Source organism: Salmo salar, chromosome ssa15 (assembly GCF_905237065.1).
Source record: "Salmo salar chromosome ssa15, Ssal_v3.1, whole genome shotgun sequence".
Lineage (NCBI taxonomy): Eukaryota > Metazoa > Chordata > Actinopteri > Salmoniformes > Salmonidae > Salmo > Salmo salar.
The window spans coordinates 42545056-42566987 of record NC_059456.1 but is presented as its reverse complement, the minus strand read 5'-3'; the positions used below and the strand labels follow the sequence as shown (position 1 = coordinate 42566987).

Genomic DNA, 21932 nt, shown 5'->3' with positions numbered 1-21932 from the left:
TAGCCCCCGCGATATGCAGCTTTTCAGGGAAGTTAGGAAAGCAAAGGCTAGCTTTTTCAAACTGAAATTTTCATCCTGTGACACGAACTCCAAAAAGTTCTGGGACACTGTCACCACCGATAAATCCATGATAATTGAGAATTTCAATAAGCATTTTTCTATGGCTGGCCGTGCTTTCCACCTGGCTACCCCTACCCAGGTCAACAGCCCTGCACCCCCCACATCAACTTGCCAAAGCCTCTCCCATCCTTCACCCAAATCCAGATCGCTGATGTTCTGATAGTGCTGCAAACTCTGGACCCCTATAACTCAGCCGGGCTAGACAATCTGGACCGTCTTTTTCTAAAATGATCAGCCGAAATTGTTGCAACCCCTATTACTAGCCTGTTCAACCTCTCTTTCGCATCGTCTGAGATCCCCAAAGATTGGAAAGCTGTCATCCCCCTCTTCAAGGTCATCACCCTCTTCAAAGGGGGAGACACTCTAGACCCAAATTGCTACAGACCTATATCTATCCTACCCTGCCTTTCTAAGGTCTTCGAAAGCCAAGATAACAAACAGATCACCAACCATTTCGAATCCAACCGTAATTTCTCCGCTATGCAATCTGGTTTCCGAGCTGGTCATGGGTGTACTTCAGCAACGCTCAAGGTCCTAAAAGATATCATAACCACCATCGATAAGAGACAATACTGTGCAGCTGTATTCATCGACCTGGCCAAGGCTTTCGACTCTGTCAATCACCACATTCTTATCGGCAAACTCAACAAACTTGGTTTCTCAAATGACTGCCTAGCCTGGTTCACCAACTTCTTCTCAGATAGAGTTAAGTTGGTCAAATCGGAGGGCCTGTTGTCCGGACCTCTGGCAGTCTCTATGGGGGTGCCACAGGGTTCAATTCTCGGGTCGACTCTTTTCTCTGTATACATCAATGATGTTGCTCTTGTTGCTGGTGATTCTCTGATCCACCTCTATGCAGACGACACCATTATGTATACTTCTGGCCCTTCTTTGGACACTAAGAACAAAATACCCTTATCAAATATCTTTTGCACAAATACAGGTCTTTTATCAACCAGCACAGAGTTCAGCCATAATATTTTTTGTAATATTTGTTCTATCTTTTCAGGTGGATGAAATTGTAGCCAGTTCTGCAATGCTTGTTTGAAAAAGAGAGATACTGTGAAAAAAAAGTATCATTTGCAATTAATCAAAAATGAGACATGGCAATCTGCACAAAGGATGAGCTTTTCTTAGTAATCTACATGAGAACCATTTAGGGTTCAAGAAAAACTTTTGAATAAGTGAAGCTTTCAGAAAGAGGTTTAGTGCTTTTATATTTAATAATCTCAACCCATCCAATTCATATTCATAATAGATTACATTACATCGTTCTTGAATAAGTTAAGTTCTTGTTTTTCCACTGATTTTGTATCTCTGTAGTATTGTTTTTATCGCCATTTACCTGTACTATTAGTTCATGGGTTCTCTTAGTTAATGCTGACTATTTGGGGCATACAACCATCGAAGCTCTGCAGATTTTGTGAGGATACAGAATCAATTGTCCATTTATTTTGGTATTGCCCTCAAGTAGCCTCTCAGGAATGTCTGAAAATGCAAAACATTGATCCAAAATTGACCCTAGAAATAGTACTGTTGGAGAGCTGGAGACCGGGGTCAGTCAATTACCACTCTGTCAAAGTATTTCAACTCAGTCTGTAGATTCTAGTCGACAGAAATTGTGTTAATCACAACATAGTATGCTGCGTAGAAATCCCAAAAGGGTGGCCAGCAGAGACAGGTGGGATGTGGAATTGGAGACAAGTGGGAGCAGAGTTGCTGGGCAAAGGATAGAATGACAGATGTAAAATAAATTCCATATAAAAAGGTAAGTACATTGACACTGAGGGCTGTGTTGATACAGTTGAGGTTGATTCCATGCAGGTGTTTGTACAAATGCACATGGTGCCATACATGCACTCAAACATTGTTGGCCTTGCTTTTCCTCAGGGTGGAATCTGATGGTTGAGGGGCAGCATCGGTAGGGTCCCCGTTTGACATTGTGGGAGATCTGTCGACGTGCCCTTCAGCAGGGTGTTGACCCTGTTTGCCTCTCTGGATAAGAGGCTGTTAGATGACTAATATGATGTAGTTGGGCAGCATCACTGCAAGTATATGTTTAAGAAATAGCCTCTAGATTAATTTACACATCACGGTAACATTTGGCTTATGATCTGATCAATAAGAGTCTATCACTTAATGATCAGGGTTTGTAGGGTCTACACGTTGTATGTAATGTCTTAACCGTCCAGGTCTGCTTTGTGACCAGATTAGCTGCTGACGTGAACAAACTTGGACAAGTAAGCCTGCTGATGTCATAAGTACTACTTGTCAGTGATTTGAGGGGCAGGTACAATTGATTGACCATCCAGAGCACAATGAGTATTTTACAACTGCCTAAAGGTGGGCACAGAAGACCGACAAAGGCATGTTAGGGCCAGGTACAAATGAGTCCAGTGAAAGGCGAGAATAAAGGACACATGTTCAGAAATATTCATGTGACATTTAGTAATATACAAGAGGCAACCAGTCTTGTCTTTCTGACATGTCATTTAATTCAGACCAACCACAGTTCAGAAATGCTTCCACACAAAATACACAGGTTTACAATGGTCATTGAAGTTGGAGGAAAACAGCAAGATATCCCAGAAGCCTTGTACATCTTCAGGTTCCACAGGAAGATATTCTACAAGACAAACCGTCAGCACCAGCATTCTAGTTCCCAGTCATGTGTGCATGCACACACATATATATAAAACTCACATTCAGTCACAGGTGTAAGCCACATCCAAGTACTTATAAGTTCCGACACAGGGGTCACCGAACACGGAGTTGGATACCTTGACGATACACTGGCGCTCTCCGTCACACCTGTGTGTAAACAGGTAGAGGTTATTAACGCCACAGCCAATGAGTGCCTACAGGTAAATGCACACTAAAGGTGTCACTACCTTTCTGCCATTGTGCTGGATTGGCTGAGGCAGTTGGTGTTTTTGAGTTGTTTATGTGGGCGCCCAGTGGAACACACATCGTGTTGACGACGACCATAGTTGGCACGCTGAATATGGATCTCACCCCGATCTGAGGAAGATAAAGAAGAAAATGGCCAAATCTGGGTGTTTGTGTGGGCTAGTGACTAATATACATCACCACATGATTATACCGTACGGTAGTGCTAACCAGCTTACCACATAGTAGTTGGGAATCAGAGCCTTCACATATGATGCTGCTTACTGCAAGGACAACACAGGAGTTACACCACACTGGCCAGACAAATTAAGACATACATTAGCCTGGTGAAGTGTTTGGGATGGGCACTAACAGGGAATGTTGATTTCAGGTGCATATTTTTTTTAAAGTCATTTTAAACTTGTTGGCAAGTATAAAAAGGCGCGTCATCTTTCACTGTTACCTTGTAGTTTCAGTTCCTTATGAGCAGGTCTCTAAAGGCTAACATTTTAAGCAAACTGGCTGGCTAGATCTAAACTGGTGAAAAATAAAGTCGACCCGCTACACCCTACAAATATGTGGGAGTAGCGCTAGCTAGCTACCGTTCACTGAAACATAGTCGGTCTTTAACCAGATTAAGTGCGCACAAGCATCAAATAAGCCACTTCCCGTCCGTGTTCCTGCTGGCTAATTGAGCTTGATATGTACATCTAAAAAGGAACAGCATATGAGACAAGTCAAAAAGGGTCAATGGTGCAGCTGTAGAATTGAGCATCGGAAGGCTGATAGCAAATCCTTTTAGCCTCCTGGCAGGGAGGGGCTCAGCCCTCCGTTTCATGTAGTCCACAATCAGTTCCTTTGTCTTGCCGATATTGTCGTCTTGGCACCACACTGCCAGGTCTCCGACCTCCCTATAGGCTACGCTAACTAAAGTTGTTGCCGGGTACATTGTTCCATAACCACAGTTTATGTGCTAGAGTTAGTTAGCAGGTGAGGGTGGCTTAAACATGGAGAAACAAATGCATGTATTTAACACGTTGTGGCCATAAAGCAGAATTTAATAACAAAGCTGGTACCATAGGGGAACCAACCCATTCTATTCCCTTTCTTGCCATCAGCAGAGTGCACGCTTTTACAAAAGAGTCAAATGGGTAGGAGTATTAAACAATATCCCAACATGCCACAGTCATACCGATAGTACGTCGAATTAAATTATGGCTTTTGGTGCCCACCACTAGCTATTATTAGCACACATTCAGAGACTGACTTGTTTCATGCTGTTGGACACAGGAGTATTTGGTGTCCAGGTACTTGTAAGTCCCGACACAGGGGTCCCCAAAAACGAAGTTGGATGCTGGGACAACACACTGGCTCTTCCCATCGCACCTGTTTGTTTCAAAGACAGGTAGAGGTCATGAGTTCCCACAGGTGAAGACTACAGGTTCTAGTATCTTTTTAACCATCTTGCTGGTGGTTGTTACCACTACAGCCAAGGAGTTCATACAGGTAAACACCACTGGTTCTAGTACCTTTCTGCCACCTTGCTGGTGGAGGATTGGCTGAGGCAGTTGGTGTCGGTGAGTTGGTTATCGGGGCGCCCAATGGAACACACATCGTGTTGACGCCGACCATAGTTGGCACGCTTGATTTGAATCTTACCTCCATCTGAGGGAGATGGGGAAGAGAGACAAAGAAAAGGAGAAAGGTGAGCGAAGACTGGGTCTCTTAAGTGTGGGCCAGTGACGCTAATCTACAGTAGAAAATATCATAGGTGGTCAGTGACTATACAGTAGTGTTGACTAGCTTACCACATTGCAGTAAAGCATCAGAGCCTTCACACGTGATGCTGATTGCTGCCAGGACAAATTAACAGGAATTACACACCACTCACATTAGCTTGGTTAAGTAGTATCATCATTATTACATACAGTACCTCCATCTGTTAGTGTACAGCAAGCTGCAGCCAGCACTGAAAGAACGTCACACAGCTAGTTCAGCAACATTCCACATCATATGCACTTGGACCATGAAGCTAGAATTTAGCATTTGACTCTACTGTAGTCATGGAGTTCAGAATTTGGTCTCTTATTCCATGCATGCAATGTGACAGTTTGTTAGACAATTTTGTTTTGAACAATAGAAATTGAATGTCCCTCAAGTCATATGACATGATACAGATTTTGTATACTCACATGTGACCACCGTCAGTCTGAACATGCGCATGATGCCAGGTACAGGAGTGGTAGTAACAGAGAAAATGCAACTGATGCTAATTAGACCCAATACACCTGGTATTTATGTTATGTGACATGTCTTAATTAACCCAGGTGTATCTATTTGTCTCCAGGTGCAGCTCATTGCAATTAGGGGCCGGCGTTTGCTGGTCTATACATGGCTATTGGTTCAGTCTCATCTCATGGAGATAGATAGAGGACTCTAGATGGATAAAAATACATTTTGGCATTAACATTGCCATTGAGGGCGGAACATTTTAAAGTAGACATCTAGGTGGGGCTTCTTCGTTAAGGAAGAATCACACGGGCCACGTTCAGTCGCAAAGCTTTCGAGCATTGCAGATTTCCATTTCATGAATAGAGACAACGTATTTCCTTATTCTACATGTCGGAGAGCCATATTTGTTCAACATTGCATATTTTTATCTGAACCTTCCAAAACGTTGCATCCTGCTGAACGCACCCTATTATTCAATCCGGGTCATCAGGAGGGATCAGCCAATTAATTATACTCTTGAGCAAACATTGCATAACTGTATTCACATCCTACCATACCTTTGTCTGTACATTATGCCTTGAATCTATTCTACCTTGCCCAGAAACCTGCTCCTTTTACTCTCTGTTCCGAACGTACTAGACGACCAGTTGTTATAGCCTTTAGCCGTACACTTATCCTACTGCTAATCTGTTCCTCTGGTGATGTAGAGGTTAACCCAGGCCCTGCAGTGCCTAGCTCCACTCCCATTCCCCAGGCGCTCTCATTTGTTGACTTCTCTAACCGTAAAAGCCTTGGTTTCATGCATGTTAACATTAGAAGCCCCCTCCCTAAGTTTATTTTATTCACTGCTATAGCACACTCTGCCAACCCGGTTGTCCTAGCCGTGTCTGAATCCTGGTTTAGGAGGACCACCAAAACCCCTGAAATTTCCATCCCTAACTATAACATTTTCCGACAAGATAGAACTGCCAAAGCAGGTGGAGTTGCAATCTACTGCAGCGTTAGCCTGCAGAGTTCTGTCTTACTATCCAGGTCTGTGCCCAAACAATTTGACCTTGTACTTTTTAAAAAAAATCAACCTTTCCAGAAACAAGTCTCTCACCGTTGCCACTTGCTATAGACCACCTTCTGTGCCCTGGACACCATATGTGAACTGATTGCCCCCCATCTATCTTCAGAGCTCGTGCTGTTAGGTGACCTATACTGGCATATGCTTAACACCCCGGCCATCCTACAATCTAAGCTTGATGCCCTCAATCTCACACAAATTATCAATGAACCTACCAGGTACAACCCCAAATCCATAAACACGGGCACCCTCATATATATCATCCTAACCAACGTGCCCTCCAAATACACCTCTGCTGTCTTCAACCAGGATCTCAGCGATCACTGCCAAATTGCCTGCGTCCGTAATGGGTCTGCGGTCAAACAACCACCTCTCATCACTTTCAAACGCTTCCTAAAACCCTTCAGCGAGCAAACCTTTCTAATCGACCAGGCCCGGGTATCCTGGAAGGATTTTGACCTCATTCCGACAATAGAGGATGTCTAGTTATTCATTAAAAGTGCTTTCCTCACCATCTTAAATAAGCATGCCCCATTCAAAAAATGTACAACCAGGAACAGATATGGACCTTGGTTCACTCCAGACCTGACTGCTCTTGACCAGCACAAAAACATCCTGTGGCGTACTGCATTAGCATCGAATAGCCCCCGCGATATGCAGCTTTTCAGGGAAGTTAGGAAAGCAAAGGCTAGCTTTTTCAAACTGAAATTTTCAGCAATCTGGTTTCCGAGCTGGTCATGGGTGTACTTCAGCAACGCTCAAGGTCCTAAAAGATATCATAACCACCATCGATAAGAGACAATACTGTGCAGCTGTATTCATCGACCTGGCCAAGGCTTTCGACTCTGTCAATCACCACATTCTTATCGGCAAACTCAACAAACTTGGTTTCTCAAATGACTGCCTAGCCTGGTTCACCAACTTCTTCTCAGATAGAGTTAAGTTGGTCAAATCGGAGGGCCTGTTGTCCGGACCTCTGGCAGTCTCTATGGGGGTGCCACAGGGTTCAATTCTCGGGTCGACTCTTTTCTCTGTATACATCAATGATGTTGCTCTTGTTGCTGGTGATTCTCTGATCCACCTCTATGCAGACGACACCATTATGTATACTTCTGGCCCTTCTTTGGACACTAAGAACAAAATACCCTTATCAAATATCTTTTGCACAAATACAGGTCTTTTATCAACCAGCACAGAGTTCAGCCATAATATTTTTTGTAATATTTGTTCTATCTTTTCAGGTGGATGAAATTGTAGCCAGTTCTGCAATGCTTGTTTGAAAAAGAGAGATACTGTGAAAAAAAAGTATCATTAGCAATTAATCAAAAATGAGACATGGCAATCTGCACAAAGGATGAGCTTTTCTTAGTAATCTACATGAGAACCATTTAGGGTTCAAGAAAAACTTTTGAATAAGTGAAGCTTTCAGAAAGAGGTTTAGTGCTTTTATATTTAATAATCTCAACCCATCCAATTCATATTCATAATAGATTACATTACATCGTTCTTGAATAAGTTAAGTTCTTGTTTTTCCACTGATTTTGTATCTCTGTAGTATTGTTTTTATCGCCATTTACCTGTACTATTAGTTCATGGGTTCTCTTAGTTAATGCTGACTATTTGGGGCATACAACCATCGAAGCTCTGCAGATTTTGTGAGGATACAGAATCAATTGTCCATTTATTTTGGTATTGCCCTCAAGTAGCCTCTCAGGAATGTCTGAAAATGCAAAACATTGATCCAAAATTGACCCTAGAAATAGTACTGTTGGAGAGCTGGAGACCGGGGTCAGTCAATTACCACTCTGTCAAAGTATTTCAACTCAGTCTGTAGATTCTAGTCGACAGAAATTGTGTTAATCACAACATAGTATGCTGCGTAGAAATCCCAAAAGGGTGGCCAGCAGAGACAGGTGGGATGTGGAATTGGAGACAAGTGGGAGCAGAGTTGCTGGGCAAAGGATAGAATGACAGATGTAAAATAAATTCCATATAAAAAGGTAAGTACATTGACACTGAGGGCTGTGTTGATACAGTTGAGGTTGATTCCATGCAGGTGTTTGTACAAATGCACATGGTGCCATACATGCACTCAAACATTGTTGGCCTTGCTTTTCCTCAGGGTGGAATCTGATGGTTGAGGGGCAGCATCGGTAGGGTCCCCGTTTGACATTGTGGGAGATCTGTCGACGTGCCCTTCAGCAGGGTGTTGACCCTGTTTGCCTCTCTGGATAAGAGGCTGTTAGATGACTAATATGATGTAGTTGGGCAGCATCACTGCAAGTATATGTTTAAGAAATAGCCTCTAGATTAATTTACACATCACGGTAACATTTGGCTTATGATCTGATCAATAAGAGTCTATCACTTAATGATCAGGGTTTGTAGGGTCTACACGTTGTATGTAATGTCTTAACCGTCCAGGTCTGCTTTGTGACCAGATTAGCTGCTGACGTGAACAAACTTGGACAAGTAAGCCTGCTGATGTCATAAGTACTACTTGTCAGTGATTTGAGGGGCAGGTACAATTGATTGACCATCCAGAGCACAATGAGTATTTTACAACTGCCTAAAGGTGGGCACAGAAGACCGACAAAGGCATGTTAGGGCCAGGTACAAATGAGTCCAGTGAAAGGCGAGAATAAAGGACACATGTTCAGAAATATTCATGTGACATTTAGTAATATACAAGAGGCAACCAGTCTTGTCTTTCTGACATGTCATTTAATTCAGACCAACCACAGTTCAGAAATGCTTCCACACAAAATACACAGGTTTACAATGGTCATTGAAGTTGGAGGAAAACAGCAAGATATCCCAGAAGCCTTGTACATCTTCAGGTTCCACAGGAAGATATTCTACAAGACAAACCGTCAGCACCAGCATTCTAGTTCCCAGTCATGTGTGCATGCACACACATATATATAAAACTCACATTCAGTCACAGGTGTAAGCCACATCCAAGTACTTATAAGTTCCGACACAGGGGTCACCGAACACGGAGTTGGATACCTTGACGATACACTGGCGCTCTCCGTCACACCTGTGTGTAAACAGGTAGAGGTTATTAACGCCACAGCCAATGAGTGCCTACAGGTAAATGCACACTAAAGGTGTCACTACCTTTCTGCCATTGTGCTGGATTGGCTGAGGCAGTTGGTGTTTTTGAGTTGTTTATGTGGGCGCCCAGTGGAACACACATCGTGTTGACGACGACCATAGTTGGCACGCTGAATATGGATCTCACCCCGATCTGAGGAAGATAAAGAAGAAAATGGCCAAATCTGGGTGTTTGTGTGGGCTAGTGACTAATATACATCACCACATGATTATACCGTACGGTAGTGCTAACCAGCTTACCACATAGTAGTTGGGAATCAGAGCCTTCACATATGATGCTGCTTACTGCAAGGACAACACAGGAGTTACACCACACTGGCCAGACAAATTAAGACATACATTAGCCTGGTGAAGTGTTTGGGATGGGCACTAACAGGGAATGTTGATTTCAGGTGCATATTTTTTTTAAAGTCATTTTAAACTTGTTGGCAAGTATAAAAAGGCGCGTCATCTTTCACTGTTACCTTGTAGTTTCAGTTCCTTATGAGCAGGTCTCTAAAGGCTAACATTTTAAGCAAACTGGCTGGCTAGATCTAAACTGGTGAAAAATAAAGTCGACCCGCTACACCCTACAAATATGTGGGAGTAGCGCTAGCTAGCTACCGTTCACTGAAACATAGTCGGTCTTTAACCAGATTAAGTGCGCACAAGCATCAAATAAGCCACTTCCCGTCCGTGTTCCTGCTGGCTAATTGAGCTTGATATGTACATCTAAAAAGGAACAGCATATGAGACAAGTCAAAAAGGGTCAATGGTGCAGCTGTAGAATTGAGCATCGGAAGGCTGATAGCAAATCCTTTTAGCCTCCTGGCAGGGAGGGGCTCAGCCCTCCGTTTCATGTAGTCCACAATCAGTTCCTTTGTCTTGCCGATATTGTCGTCTTGGCACCACACTGCCAGGTCTCCGACCTCCCTATAGGCTACGCTAACTAAAGTTGTTGCCGGGTACATTGTTCCATAACCACAGTTTATGTGCTAGAGTTAGTTAGCAGGTGAGGGTGGCTTAAACATGGAGAAACAAATGCATGTATTTAACACGTTGTGGCCATAAAGCAGAATTTAATAACAAAGCTGGTACCATAGGGGAACCAACCCATTCTATTCCCTTTCTTGCCATCAGCAGAGTGCACGCTTTTACAAAAGAGTCAAATGGGTAGGAGTATTAAACAATATCCCAACATGCCACAGTCATACCGATAGTACGTCGAATTAAATTATGGCTTTTGGTGCCCACCACTAGCTATTATTAGCACACATTCAGAGACTGACTTGTTTCATGCTGTTGGACACAGGAGTATTTGGTGTCCAGGTACTTGTAAGTCCCGACACAGGGGTCCCCAAAAACGAAGTTGGATGCTGGGACAACACACTGGCTCTTCCCATCGCACCTGTTTGTTTCAAAGACAGGTAGAGGTCATGAGTTCCCACAGGTGAAGACTACAGGTTCTAGTATCTTTTTAACCATCTTGCTGGTGGTTGTTACCACTACAGCCAAGGAGTTCATACAGGTAAACACCACTGGTTCTAGTACCTTTCTGCCACCTTGCTGGTGGAGGATTGGCTGAGGCAGTTGGTGTCGGTGAGTTGGTTATCGGGGCGCCCAATGGAACACACATCGTGTTGACGCCGACCATAGTTGGCACGCTTGATTTGAATCTTACCTCCATCTGAGGGAGATGGGGAAGAGAGACAAAGAAAAGGAGAAAGGTGAGCGAAGACTGGGTCTCTTAAGTGTGGGCCAGTGACGCTAATCTACAGTAGAAAATATCATAGGTGGTCAGTGACTATACAGTAGTGTTGACTAGCTTACCACATTGCAGTAAAGCATCAGAGCCTTCACACGTGATGCTGATTGCTGCCAGGACAAATTAACAGGAATTACACACCACTCACATTAGCTTGGTTAAGTAGTATCATCATTATTACATACAGTACCTCCATCTGTTAGTGTACAGCAAGCTGCAGCCAGCACTGAAAGAACGTCACACAGCTAGTTCAGCAACATTCCACATCATATGCACTTGGACCATGAAGCTAGAATTTAGCATTTGACTCTACTGTAGTCATGGAGTTCAGAATTTGGTCTCTTATTCCATGCATGCAATGTGACAGTTTGTTAGACAATTTTGTTTTGAACAATAGAAATTGAATGTCCCACAAGTCATATGACATGTACTTCCATTACTCTCAAATACAAACATTTGTTCATATATATTTAAATTCTAATCTGCATCAGATACAGATTTTGTATACTCACATGTGACCACCGTCAGTCTGAACATGCGCATGATGCCGGGTACTGGAGTGGTAGTAACAGAGAAAATGAAACTGATGCCAATTAGACCCAATACACCTGGTATTTATGTTATGTGACATGTCTTAATTAACACCAGGTGTATCTATTTGTCTCCAGGTGCACCTCATTGCAATTAGGGGCCGGCGTTTGCTGGTCTATACCTGGCGATTGGTTCAGTCTCATGGAGTTAGATAGAGGACTCTAGATGGATAAAATCAATTTTGACATTAACATTGCCATTGAGGGCTTCCAACATTTTAAAGTAGCCATCTAGGTGGGGCTTCTTCATTAAGGAAGAATCACACGGGCCACGTTCAGTCGCAAAACCTTTGAGCGTTGCAGATTTCCATTTCATGAATAGAGACAACGTATTTCCTTATTCTACATGTCGGAGAGACATATCTGTTCAACATAGCATATTTTTATCTGAACCTTTCCAAAACGTTGCATCCTGCTGAACGCACCCTATTATTCAATCTACTTTAATAAAATGAATATTGCCGGTGTTGTCTCAAATGTAATTACATTTGTTAATTGATTTGAATGTCCGAGCGCTCACGGACGCCATAATGGGACACATAAAAATGATATCCTGTGTCCATCATTCTCTATGGTTAGATCCCCATGATGTGTTGTTCTGGTGGCGTGAGAGCGTGCGAGCCCTTTGGGTGTTGCACTTATCAGGCTTCACTGCCGTGGTACGGAAAGGCTGGTCCGAGTGATTTTGTGCATTTATATGTTCACAGTTGCCACTCCTGTGAAGGGAGACCACTGAGCTTGAAGGCAGTTTGGTGACCACAGAACCCACAGTACAGGTACTCTACTGTAAATATTATTCAAGTGAACTGTGTTGAAGGACTATGTACAGTCGTGGCCAAAGGTTTTGTATGATGGCAATTTGCATATACTCCAGAATGTTATGAAGAGTGATCAGATGAATTGCAATTAATTGCAAAGCCCCTCTTTGCCATGCAAATGAACTGAATCCCCCAAAAACATGTCCACTGCATTTCAACCCTGCCACAAAAGGTCCAGCTGATATCATGTCAGTGATTCTCTTGTAAACACAGGTGTGAGTGTTGACGAGGATAAGGCTGGAGATCACTCTTTCATGCTGATTGAGTTCGAATAACAGACTGGAAGCTTCAAAAGGAGGGTGGTGCTTGGAATCATTGTTCTTCCTCTGTCAACCATGCTTACCTGCAAGGAAACATGTGCCGTCATCATTGCTTTGCACAAAAAGGGCTTCATAGCCAAGGATATTGCTGCCAGTAAGATTGCACCTAAATCAACCATTTATCGAATCATCAAGAACTTCAAGGAGAGCGGTTCAATTGTTGTGAAGAAGGCTTCAGGGCGCCCAAGAAAGTCCAGCAAGCACCAGGACCGTCTCCTAAAGTTGATTCAGCTGCTGGATCGGGGCACCATCAGTACAGAGCTTGCTCATGAATGGCAGCAGGCAGGTGTGAGTGCATCTGCACGCACAGTGAGGCGAAGACTTTTGGAGGATGGCCTGGTGTCAAGAAGGGCAGCAAAGAAGCCACTTCTCACCAGGGAAAAACATCAGGGACAGACTGATATTCTGCAAAAGGTACAGGGACTGGACTGCTGAGGACTGGGGTAAAGTCATTTTCTCTGATGAATCCCGTTTCCGATTGTTTGGGGCATATGGAAAAAAGCTTGTCCAGAGAAGACAAGGTGAGTGCCACCATCAGTCCTGTGTCATGCCAACAGTAAAGCATCCTGAGACCATTCATGTGTGGGGTTGCTTCTCAGCCAAGGGAGTGGGCTCACTCACAATTTTGCCTAAGAACACAGCCATGAATAAAGAATGGTACCAACACATCCTCCGAGAGCAACTTCTCCCAACCATCCAAGAACAGTTTGGTGAAGAACAATGCCTTTTCCAGCATGATGGAGCACCTTGCCATAAGGCAAAAATGATAACTAAGTGGCTCAGCGAAAAAAAACATTGATATTTTGGAGATTGAGAAACTGGATATAGAAGTTTTCTGTCTCTTGGTCACAGCTTTGATGCACCTGTACTTTCACCTCCTTCTAGATGGTAGCGGGGTGAACAGGCCATAGCTCCGAGTAACTTAAAGCTTTTCATCCTCTCCAGTGCGGCCCCGTAGATGTGGATGGGGACTAGCTCTCTGCTGTCTACTGTAGTCCATGATCATCTCATTTGTTTTGTTGACATTGAGGGAGAGGTTATTTTCCTGGCATCATTCCGTCAGGGCCCTCAACTCTTCACTGTAGCCACTGCTAGCGGTCATCAGCTACCTTTAGCCTAGACAACTCACGGCAGTTTGCACAGCTCGACTCAAACCAGAGCAAATCTGACATATTTTTCTCCGGATTCCTACTTCAAGCTCTAAACCTTTTCAACTGGATCATCGCAGCTAGCTAGCTGCTATCCGATAGGCTTCTCCTGGCTAACGTCTCTGTCCCGAAGCAAGCACCTATTAGCCTGGAGCTATTTCATGCTATGCCCATCTCCCGGCTAGCTAAAGAAGTCCATCAGCCACTCCTTAGGATTCAATACCTATTTTGCCAATTGGCCTGGACCCCTTCTATTGCCGATACGGAGCCCCGACTATCCTTCACGACTGGACTACCGATGTAATCCGCCTGAGGGGCTTTTCAACTGGCTCCCCCGTAACGAAATCCCTCGAATGCCCATCTACTAGCCTTCTAGAGGCAGCAAGCTAGCTGTCTAGAGCACACCGGACTGTTGGCTGAAGAAGTCCATCAGCCAATTCTTTTGGGGCTACTATACCTATTTTTGCAAATTGGCCTGGACCCTTTTACTACACGGAGCCCAAATGATCCATCACGACTGATCTGCCGACGTAACAGCACGAAGGGGCTACAACTGACTTCTTCCGTCACAACATCCCTCGAATGCACATCTGCTAGCCTGCTAGCCCGGCCCGCTAGCTGTCTGAATCGTCGTGTGTCCAGCTCGCCAAGCTACTTCCAATGATGATCACTCGTCTACGCATGCCTCTCCCTAATGTCAATGTGCCTCGTCCATTGCTGTTTTGGTTAGTAATTATTGCCTTATTTCATTGTAGAGTCTCTAGCCCTGCTCAATACGCCTTAGCTAACCCTTTAGTTCCACCTTCCAAACATGCGGTGACCTCACCTGGTTGAAATGATGTTTCTAGAGACTCTCATCGTCTCTCAATGCATAGATTTACCTCCACTGTACTCACATCCTACCATGCCTTTGTCTGTACATTATGCCTTGAATCTATTCTACCGTGCCCAGAAACCTGCTACTTTTACTCTCTGTTCCGAACGTACTAGACGACCAGTTGTTATAGAATTTAGCCGTACACTTATCCTACTCCTAATCTGTTCCTCTGGTGATGTAGAGGTTAACCCAGGCCCTGCAGTGCCTAGCTCCACTCCCATTCCCCAGACACTCTCATTTGTTGACTTCTGTAACCGTAAAAGCCTTGGTTTCATGCATGAAAACATTAGAAGCCCCCTCCCTAAGTTTGTTTTATTCACTGCTTTAGCACACTCTGCCAACATGGTTGTCCAAGCCGTGTCTGAATCCTGGTTTAGGAGGACCACCAAAACCCCTGACATTTCCATCCCTAACTATAACATTTTCCGACAAGATAGAACAGCCAAAGGAGGCGAAGTTGCAATCTACTGCAGCGTTAGCCTGCAGAGTTCTGTCTTACTATCCTGGTCTGTGCCGAAACAAAATGAGCTTGTACTTTTAAAAATCAACCTTTCCAGAAACAAGTCTCTCACCGTTGCCAATTGCTATAGACCATCTTCTGTGCCCTGGACACCATATGTGAACTGATTTCCCCCCATCTATCTTCAGAGCTCGTGCTGTTAGGTGACCTAAACTGGGATATTCTTAACACCCCAGCCATCCTACAATCTAAGCTTGATGCCCTCAATCTCACACAAATTATCAATGAACCTACCAGGTACAACCCCAAATCCGTAACCACGGGCACCCTCATATATATCATCCTAACCAACATGCCCCCCAAATACACCTCTGCTGTCTTCAATCAGGATCTCAGCGATCACTGACTCATTGCCTGCGTCCGTAATGGGTCTGCGGTCAAACAACCACCTCTCATCATTTTCAAACGCTTTCTAAAACACTTCAGCGAGCAAACCTTTCTAATCGACCAGGCCCGGGTATCCTGGAAGGATTTTGACCTCATTCCGACAATAGAGGATGCCTGGTTATTCATTAAAAGTGCTTTCCTCACAATCTTAAATAAGCATGCCCCATTCAAAAAATGTAGAACCGGGAACAGATATGGACCTTGGTTCACTCCAGACCTGACTGCTCTTGACCAGCACAAAAACATCCTGCGGCGTACTGCATTGGCATCGAATAGACCCCGCGATATGCAACTTTTCAGGGAAGTTAGGAAAGCAAAGGCTAGCTTTTTCAAACTGAAATTTTCATCCTGTGACACGAACTCCAAAAAGTTCTGGGACACTGTCACCACTGATAAATCCATGATAATTGAGAATTTCAATAAGCATTTTTCTACGGCTGGCCGTTCTTTCCACCTGGCTACCCCTACCCAGGTCAACAGCCCTGCACCCCCCACATCAACTTGCCAAAGCCTCCCCCATCCTTCACCCAAATCCAGATAGCTGATGTTCTGATACTGCTGCAAAATCTGGACCCCTACAACTCAGCCGGCCTAGACAATCTGGACCGTTTCTTTCTAAAATTATCAGCCGAAATTGTTGCAACCCCTATTACTAGCCTGTTCAACCTCTCTTTCACATCGTCTGAGATCCCCAAAGAATGGAAAGCTGTCATCCCCCTCTTCAAAGGGGGAGACACTCTAGACCCAAATTGCTACAGACCTATATCTATCCTACCCTGCCTTTCTAAGGTCTTCGAAAGCCAAGATAACAAACAGATCACCAACCATTTCGAATCCAACCGTAATTTCTCCGCTATGCAATCTGGTTTCGGAGCTGGTCATGGGTGTACTTCAGCCACGCTCAACGTCCTAAAAGATACCATAACCACCATCGATAAGAGACAATACTGTGCAGCTGTATTCATCGACCTGGCCAAGGCTTTCGACTCTGTCAATCACCACATTCTTATCGGCAAACTCAACAAACTTGGTTTCTCAAATGACTGCCTAGCCTGGTTCACCAACTTCTTCTCAGACAGAGTTCAGTGGGTCAAATCGGAGGGCCTGTTGTCCGGACCTCTTGCAGTCTCTATGGGGGTGCCACAGGGTTCAATTCTCGGGTCGACTCTTTTCTCTGTATACATCAATGATGTTGCTCTTGCTGCTGGTGATTCTCTGATCCACCTCTATGCAGACGACACCATTTTGTATACTTCTGGCCCTTCTTTGGACACTGTGTTAACTAACCTCCAGACGAGCTTCAATGCCATACAACTCTCCTTCCGTGGCCTCCTACTGCTCTTAAATGCAAGTAAAACTAAATTTATGCTCTTCAACCGATCGCTGCACACACCTGCCCGCCCGTACAGCATCACTACTATGGACGGTTCTATATTAGAATATGTGGACAACTACAAATACATAGGTGTCTGGTTAGACTGTAAACTCTCCTTCAAGACTCACATTAAGCATCTCCTATGCAAAATTAAACCTAGAATCGGCTTCCTATTACGCAACAAAGCATCCTTCACTCATGCTGCCAAACATACCCTCGTAAAACTGACAATCCTACCGATCCTTGAAATCGGCGATGTCATTTACAAAATAGCCTCCAACACTCTACTCAACAAATTGGATGCAGTCTATCGCAGTGCCATCCGTTTTGTCACCAAAGCCCCATATACTAACCACCACTGCGACCTGCATGCTCTCGTTGGCTGGCCCTCGCTTCATATTCGTCGCCAAACCCACTGGCTCCAGGTCATCTATATGTCTTTGCTAGGTAAAGTGCCACCTTATCTCAGCTCACTGGTCACCATAGCAGCACCCACCCGTAGCACGCGCTCCAGCAGGTATATCTCACTGGTCACCCCCAAGGCCAATTCCTCCTTTGGCTAACTTTCCTTCCAGTTCTCTGCTGCCAATGACTGGAACGAACTGCAAAAGTCACTGAAGCTGGAGACTCATATCTCCCTCACTAACTTTAAGCATCAGCTGTCAGAGCAGCTCAGAGATCACTGCACCTGTATGTAGCCCATCTGTAAATAGCCCATCCAACTACCTCATCCCCCATACTGTAATTGATTTATTTTGCTCCTTTGCACCCCAGTATCTCTACTTGCACACTCATCTTCTGCACATCTATTAATTTATTTGCTGTACTGTAATTATTTAGCCACTATGTCCTATTTATTGCCTTACAGTGGGGGAAAAAAGTATGTGATCCCCTGCTGATTTTGTACCACTGACAAAGAAGTGATCAGTCTATAATTTTAATGGTAGGTTTATTTGAACAGTGAGAGACAGAATGACAACAAAATAATCCTGAAAAACGCATGTCAAAAATGTTATGAATTGATTTGCATTTTAATGAGGGAAATAAGTATTTCACCCCCTCTCAATCAGAAAGATTTCTGGCTCCCAGGTGTCTTTTATACAGGTAACAAACTGAGATTAGGAGCACTCTCTTTAAGAGTGTGCTCCTAATCTCAGCTCGTTACCTGTATAAAAGACACCTGTCCACAGAAGCAATCAATCAATCAGATTCCAAACTCTCCACCATGGCCAAGACCAAAGAGCTCTCCAAGGATGTCAGGGACAAGATTGTAGACCTACACAAGGCTGGAATGGGCTACAAGACCATCGCCAAGCAGCTTGGTGAGAAGGTGACAACATTTGGTGTGATTATTCGCAAATGGAAGAAACACAAAAGAACTGTCAATCTCCCTCGGCCTGGGGCTCCATGCAAGATCTCACCTCGTGGAGTTGCAATGATCATGAGAACGGTGAGGAATCAACCCAGAACTACACGGGAGGATCTTGTCAATGATCTCAAGGCAGCTGGGACCATAGTCACCAAGAAAACAACTACCTCATCCCCCATACTGTAATTTATTTGATTTATTTTGCTCCTTTGCACCCCAGTATCTCTACTTGCACACTCATCTTCTGCACATCTATTAATTTATTTGCTGTACTGTAATTATTTAGCCACTATGGCCTATTTATTGCCTTACCTCCCTTATCCTACCTCATTTGCACATGCTGTATATAGACCTATTGTATTATTGACTGCATGTTTGTTTATTCCATGTGTAACTCTGTGTTGTTGTTTGTGTCGCACTGCTTTGCTTTATCTTGGCCAGGTCGCAGTTGTAAATGAGAACTTGTTCTCAACTGGCCTACCTGGTTAAAGATGGAAAAAGCATTCTGCAAGAACTACTTGGCTAAAGGTAGTTTAGACATAAAAAAACGTACTGTAAGTAAGAGATCCTTCCTTAAGATGTCTTATAGACGACACAGCAAAACATTCAGCATACTATTATAATTGCTGGCTCATATAGCGAAACGACAGGTTTTAATTCTCCCTTATTCCTTGAGCCAAATCGGAGATTTGACGATACAGCCTATAGGGAGGAGGTCAGAGACCTGGCCGGATGGTGCCAGAATAAGACTAAGGAGATGATTGTGGCTACAGGAAAAGGAGGGCCGAGTACGCCCCCATTCTCATCGATGGGGCTGTAGTGGAGCAGGTTGATAGCTTCAAGTTCCTTGGTGTCCACATCACTAACAAAGTAGAATGGTCCAAACACACCAAGACAGTTGTGAAGAGGACATGACAAAGCCTATTCCCCCTCAGGAAATTAAAAATATTTGGCATGGGTCCTTAGATCCTCAAAAGGTTCTACAACTGCAACATCGAGAGCATCCTGACGGGTTGCATCACCGCCTGGTATGGCAACTCCGACCGCATAGCACTACGAAGGGTAGTGCGTTCGGCCCAGTACATCACTGGGGCTAAGCTGCCTGTCATCCAGGACCTCTACACCAGGCAGTGTCAGAGGATGGCCTTCAAAATTGTCAAAAACCCCAGCCACCCCAGTTCTCTCTGCTACCGCATGGCAAGCGGTACTGGAGCGCCAAGTCTAGGACCAAAAGGCTTCTCAACAGCTTTTACCTCAAAGCCATAAGACTCCTGAACAGGTAATCAAATGGCTACCCAGACTATTTGCATTGTGTTCCGCCCCCCACCACCAACCCCTCTTTTACGCTGCTGCTACTCTCTGTTTATCATATATGCATAGTCACTTTAACTATACATTTCATGTACATACGACCTCATTTAGCCCAACAAACTGTTGCTCCCTCGCTTTGCTACCCAGACTATCTGCATTGTGTCCCACCACCCCCTCTTTTACGCTACTCTCTGTTTATCATATATGCATAGTCACTTTCACCATACCTACATGTACATACTACCTCAATTAGCCTGACTAACCGGTGCCTGTATATAGCCTCGCTACTGTTATTTTTCACAGTCTTTTTACTGTTGTTTTTATTTCCTTAATTATCTATTGTTCACCTAATATGTATTTTTTACTGAAAAATTGCACTGTTGGTAAGGGCCTGTAAGTAAGCATTTCACTGTAAGGTGTTGTATTCGGCGCAAGTGACAAATACACTTTGATTTGATTTGATCAGTGTGGTACAAAGTCATGAGGAAAGCAGAAATCGTACAGTGAATAAGGCAAACACGGCATCTTTATTGGGTATATGGTTGAACCAATACATTTTTTTGCGAATTGCAGCAACACCGTCTGTGAGACAGGTGCAACGAGACAAAACTCTTTGTTACTACTTGTGTATCCAACATGATATATAATTATACACATTTAAAATATGCCATTACATAAGAAAAGTCAATAGCAGATGTATAACATTCCTTAATACAACGTATATAAGTGGTAATGGCAACAATATGGAAAACCAGTAAAAATGTATTTAAAAAAAGGCGAATTCTCTGTAATACAGTTAACACTTGTCTGTACCAATGCAGCTAATTGACCTTCATAAGTTGCTGTAATTGTCTGGTCATCTATTATATTTGAATATTGCTACTGTATATTTGGAAACCTGAATCGCAAAAAAGAAAAAGTACTTCAATACCATACATCATTTAAAGTGCTATGTCTTGTTCAGAAGTTGGTTCAAGCTGGTCCATCATTTACATGTATTTATCATTTGCGTCTAGACTCATAAATATGTACAACAAAAAAGAAGCAAGTCTCTCAGACACCTTATACAGTGGCTTATTCACCCCTTGGCATTTTTCCTATTTTGTTGCCCTTACAACCTGGGATTAAAATTGATTTTTCGGGGGTTTGTATCGTCTGATTTACTCAACATGCCTACCACTTTGAAGATTTTTTTTATTGTGAAACAAACAAGAAATAAGACAAAAAAACGGAACACTTTAGCGTGCATAACTATTCACCCCCCCAAAGTCAATACTTTGTAGAGCCACCTTTTGCAGCAATTACAGCTGCAAGTCTCTTGGGGTATGTCTCTATAAGCTTGGCACATCTAGCCACTGGGGTTTTTGCCCATTCTTCAACGCAAAACTGCTCCAGCTCCTTCAAGTTGGATGGGTTCTGCTGGTGTACAGCGATCTTTAAGTCATACCACAGATTCTCAATTGGATTGAGGTCTGGGCTTTGACTAGGCCATTCCAAGACATTTAAATGTTTCCCCTTAAACCACTCAAGTGTTGCTTTAGCAGTATGCTTAGGGTCATTGTCCTGCTGGAAGGTGAACCTCCATCCCAGTCTCAAATCTCTGGAAGACTGAAACAGGTTTCCCTCAAGAATTTCCCTGTATTTAGCGCCATCCATCATTCCTTCAATTCTGACCAGTTTCCCAATCCCTGCTGGTGAAAAACATCCCCACAGCATGATGCTGCCACCACCATGCTTCACTGTGGGGATGATGCTCTCGGGATGATGAGAGGTGTTGGGTTTGCGCCATACATAGCGTTTTCCTTGATGGCCAAAAGCTCAATTTTAGTCTCATCTGACCAGAGTACCTTGTTCCATATGTTTGGTGAGTCTCCCACATGCTTTTTGGCGAACACCAAACGTGTTTGCTTATTTTTTCTTCAAGCAATGGCTTTTTTCTGGTCACTCTTCCTTAAAGCCCAGCTCTGTGGAGTGTATGACTTAAAGTGGTACAATGGTCAGATACTCCAATCTCCGCTGAGGAGCTTTGCAGCTCCTTCAGGA

General features: G+C 43.8%; 2 protein-coding genes across 4 annotated transcripts; both read right to left on the bottom strand.

Moving 5' to 3' along the window:
• Positions 1-2592: 2592 nt before the first annotated feature.
• On the bottom strand, positions 2593-5307 carry LOC106583762 (L-rhamnose-binding lectin CSL3). Of its 2 annotated transcripts, XM_045695751.1 has the most exons (9): positions 5202-5307; positions 4943-4978; positions 4818-4862; positions 4539-4674; positions 4277-4395; positions 3249-3293; positions 3012-3141; positions 2824-2931; positions 2593-2746 (listed from the first exon to the last, which is right to left on the bottom strand). In XM_045695751.1, exons 1-8 carry the CDS (start codon positions 5230-5232, stop codon positions 2826-2828), a joined length of 648 nt encoding a protein of 215 aa, XP_045551707.1. In that variant the 5' UTR covers positions 5233-5307; the 3' UTR covers positions 2593-2746; positions 2824-2825. The 2 variants fall into 2 exon arrangements, with proteins under 2 accessions (XP_045551707.1, XP_045551708.1); XM_045695752.1 differs by having other exon boundaries at positions 2593-2931.
• Positions 5308-9014: 3707 nt separating this feature from the next.
• Positions 9015-11772, bottom strand: LOC123727277 (L-rhamnose-binding lectin CSL3). 2 transcript variants are annotated; one of them, XM_045695754.1, is made up of 9 exons: positions 11687-11772; positions 11365-11400; positions 11240-11284; positions 10961-11096; positions 10699-10817; positions 9671-9715; positions 9434-9563; positions 9246-9353; positions 9015-9168 (listed from the first exon to the last, which is right to left on the bottom strand). In XM_045695754.1, the coding sequence occupies exons 1-8, from the start codon at positions 11715-11717 to the stop codon at positions 9248-9250; spliced, it is 648 nt and encodes a 215-aa protein (XP_045551710.1). In that variant the 5' UTR covers positions 11718-11772; the 3' UTR covers positions 9015-9168; positions 9246-9247. The 2 variants fall into 2 exon arrangements, with proteins under 2 accessions (XP_045551710.1, XP_045551711.1); XM_045695755.1 differs by having other exon boundaries at positions 9015-9353.
• Between the last annotated feature and the right edge of the window lie 10160 nt (positions 11773-21932).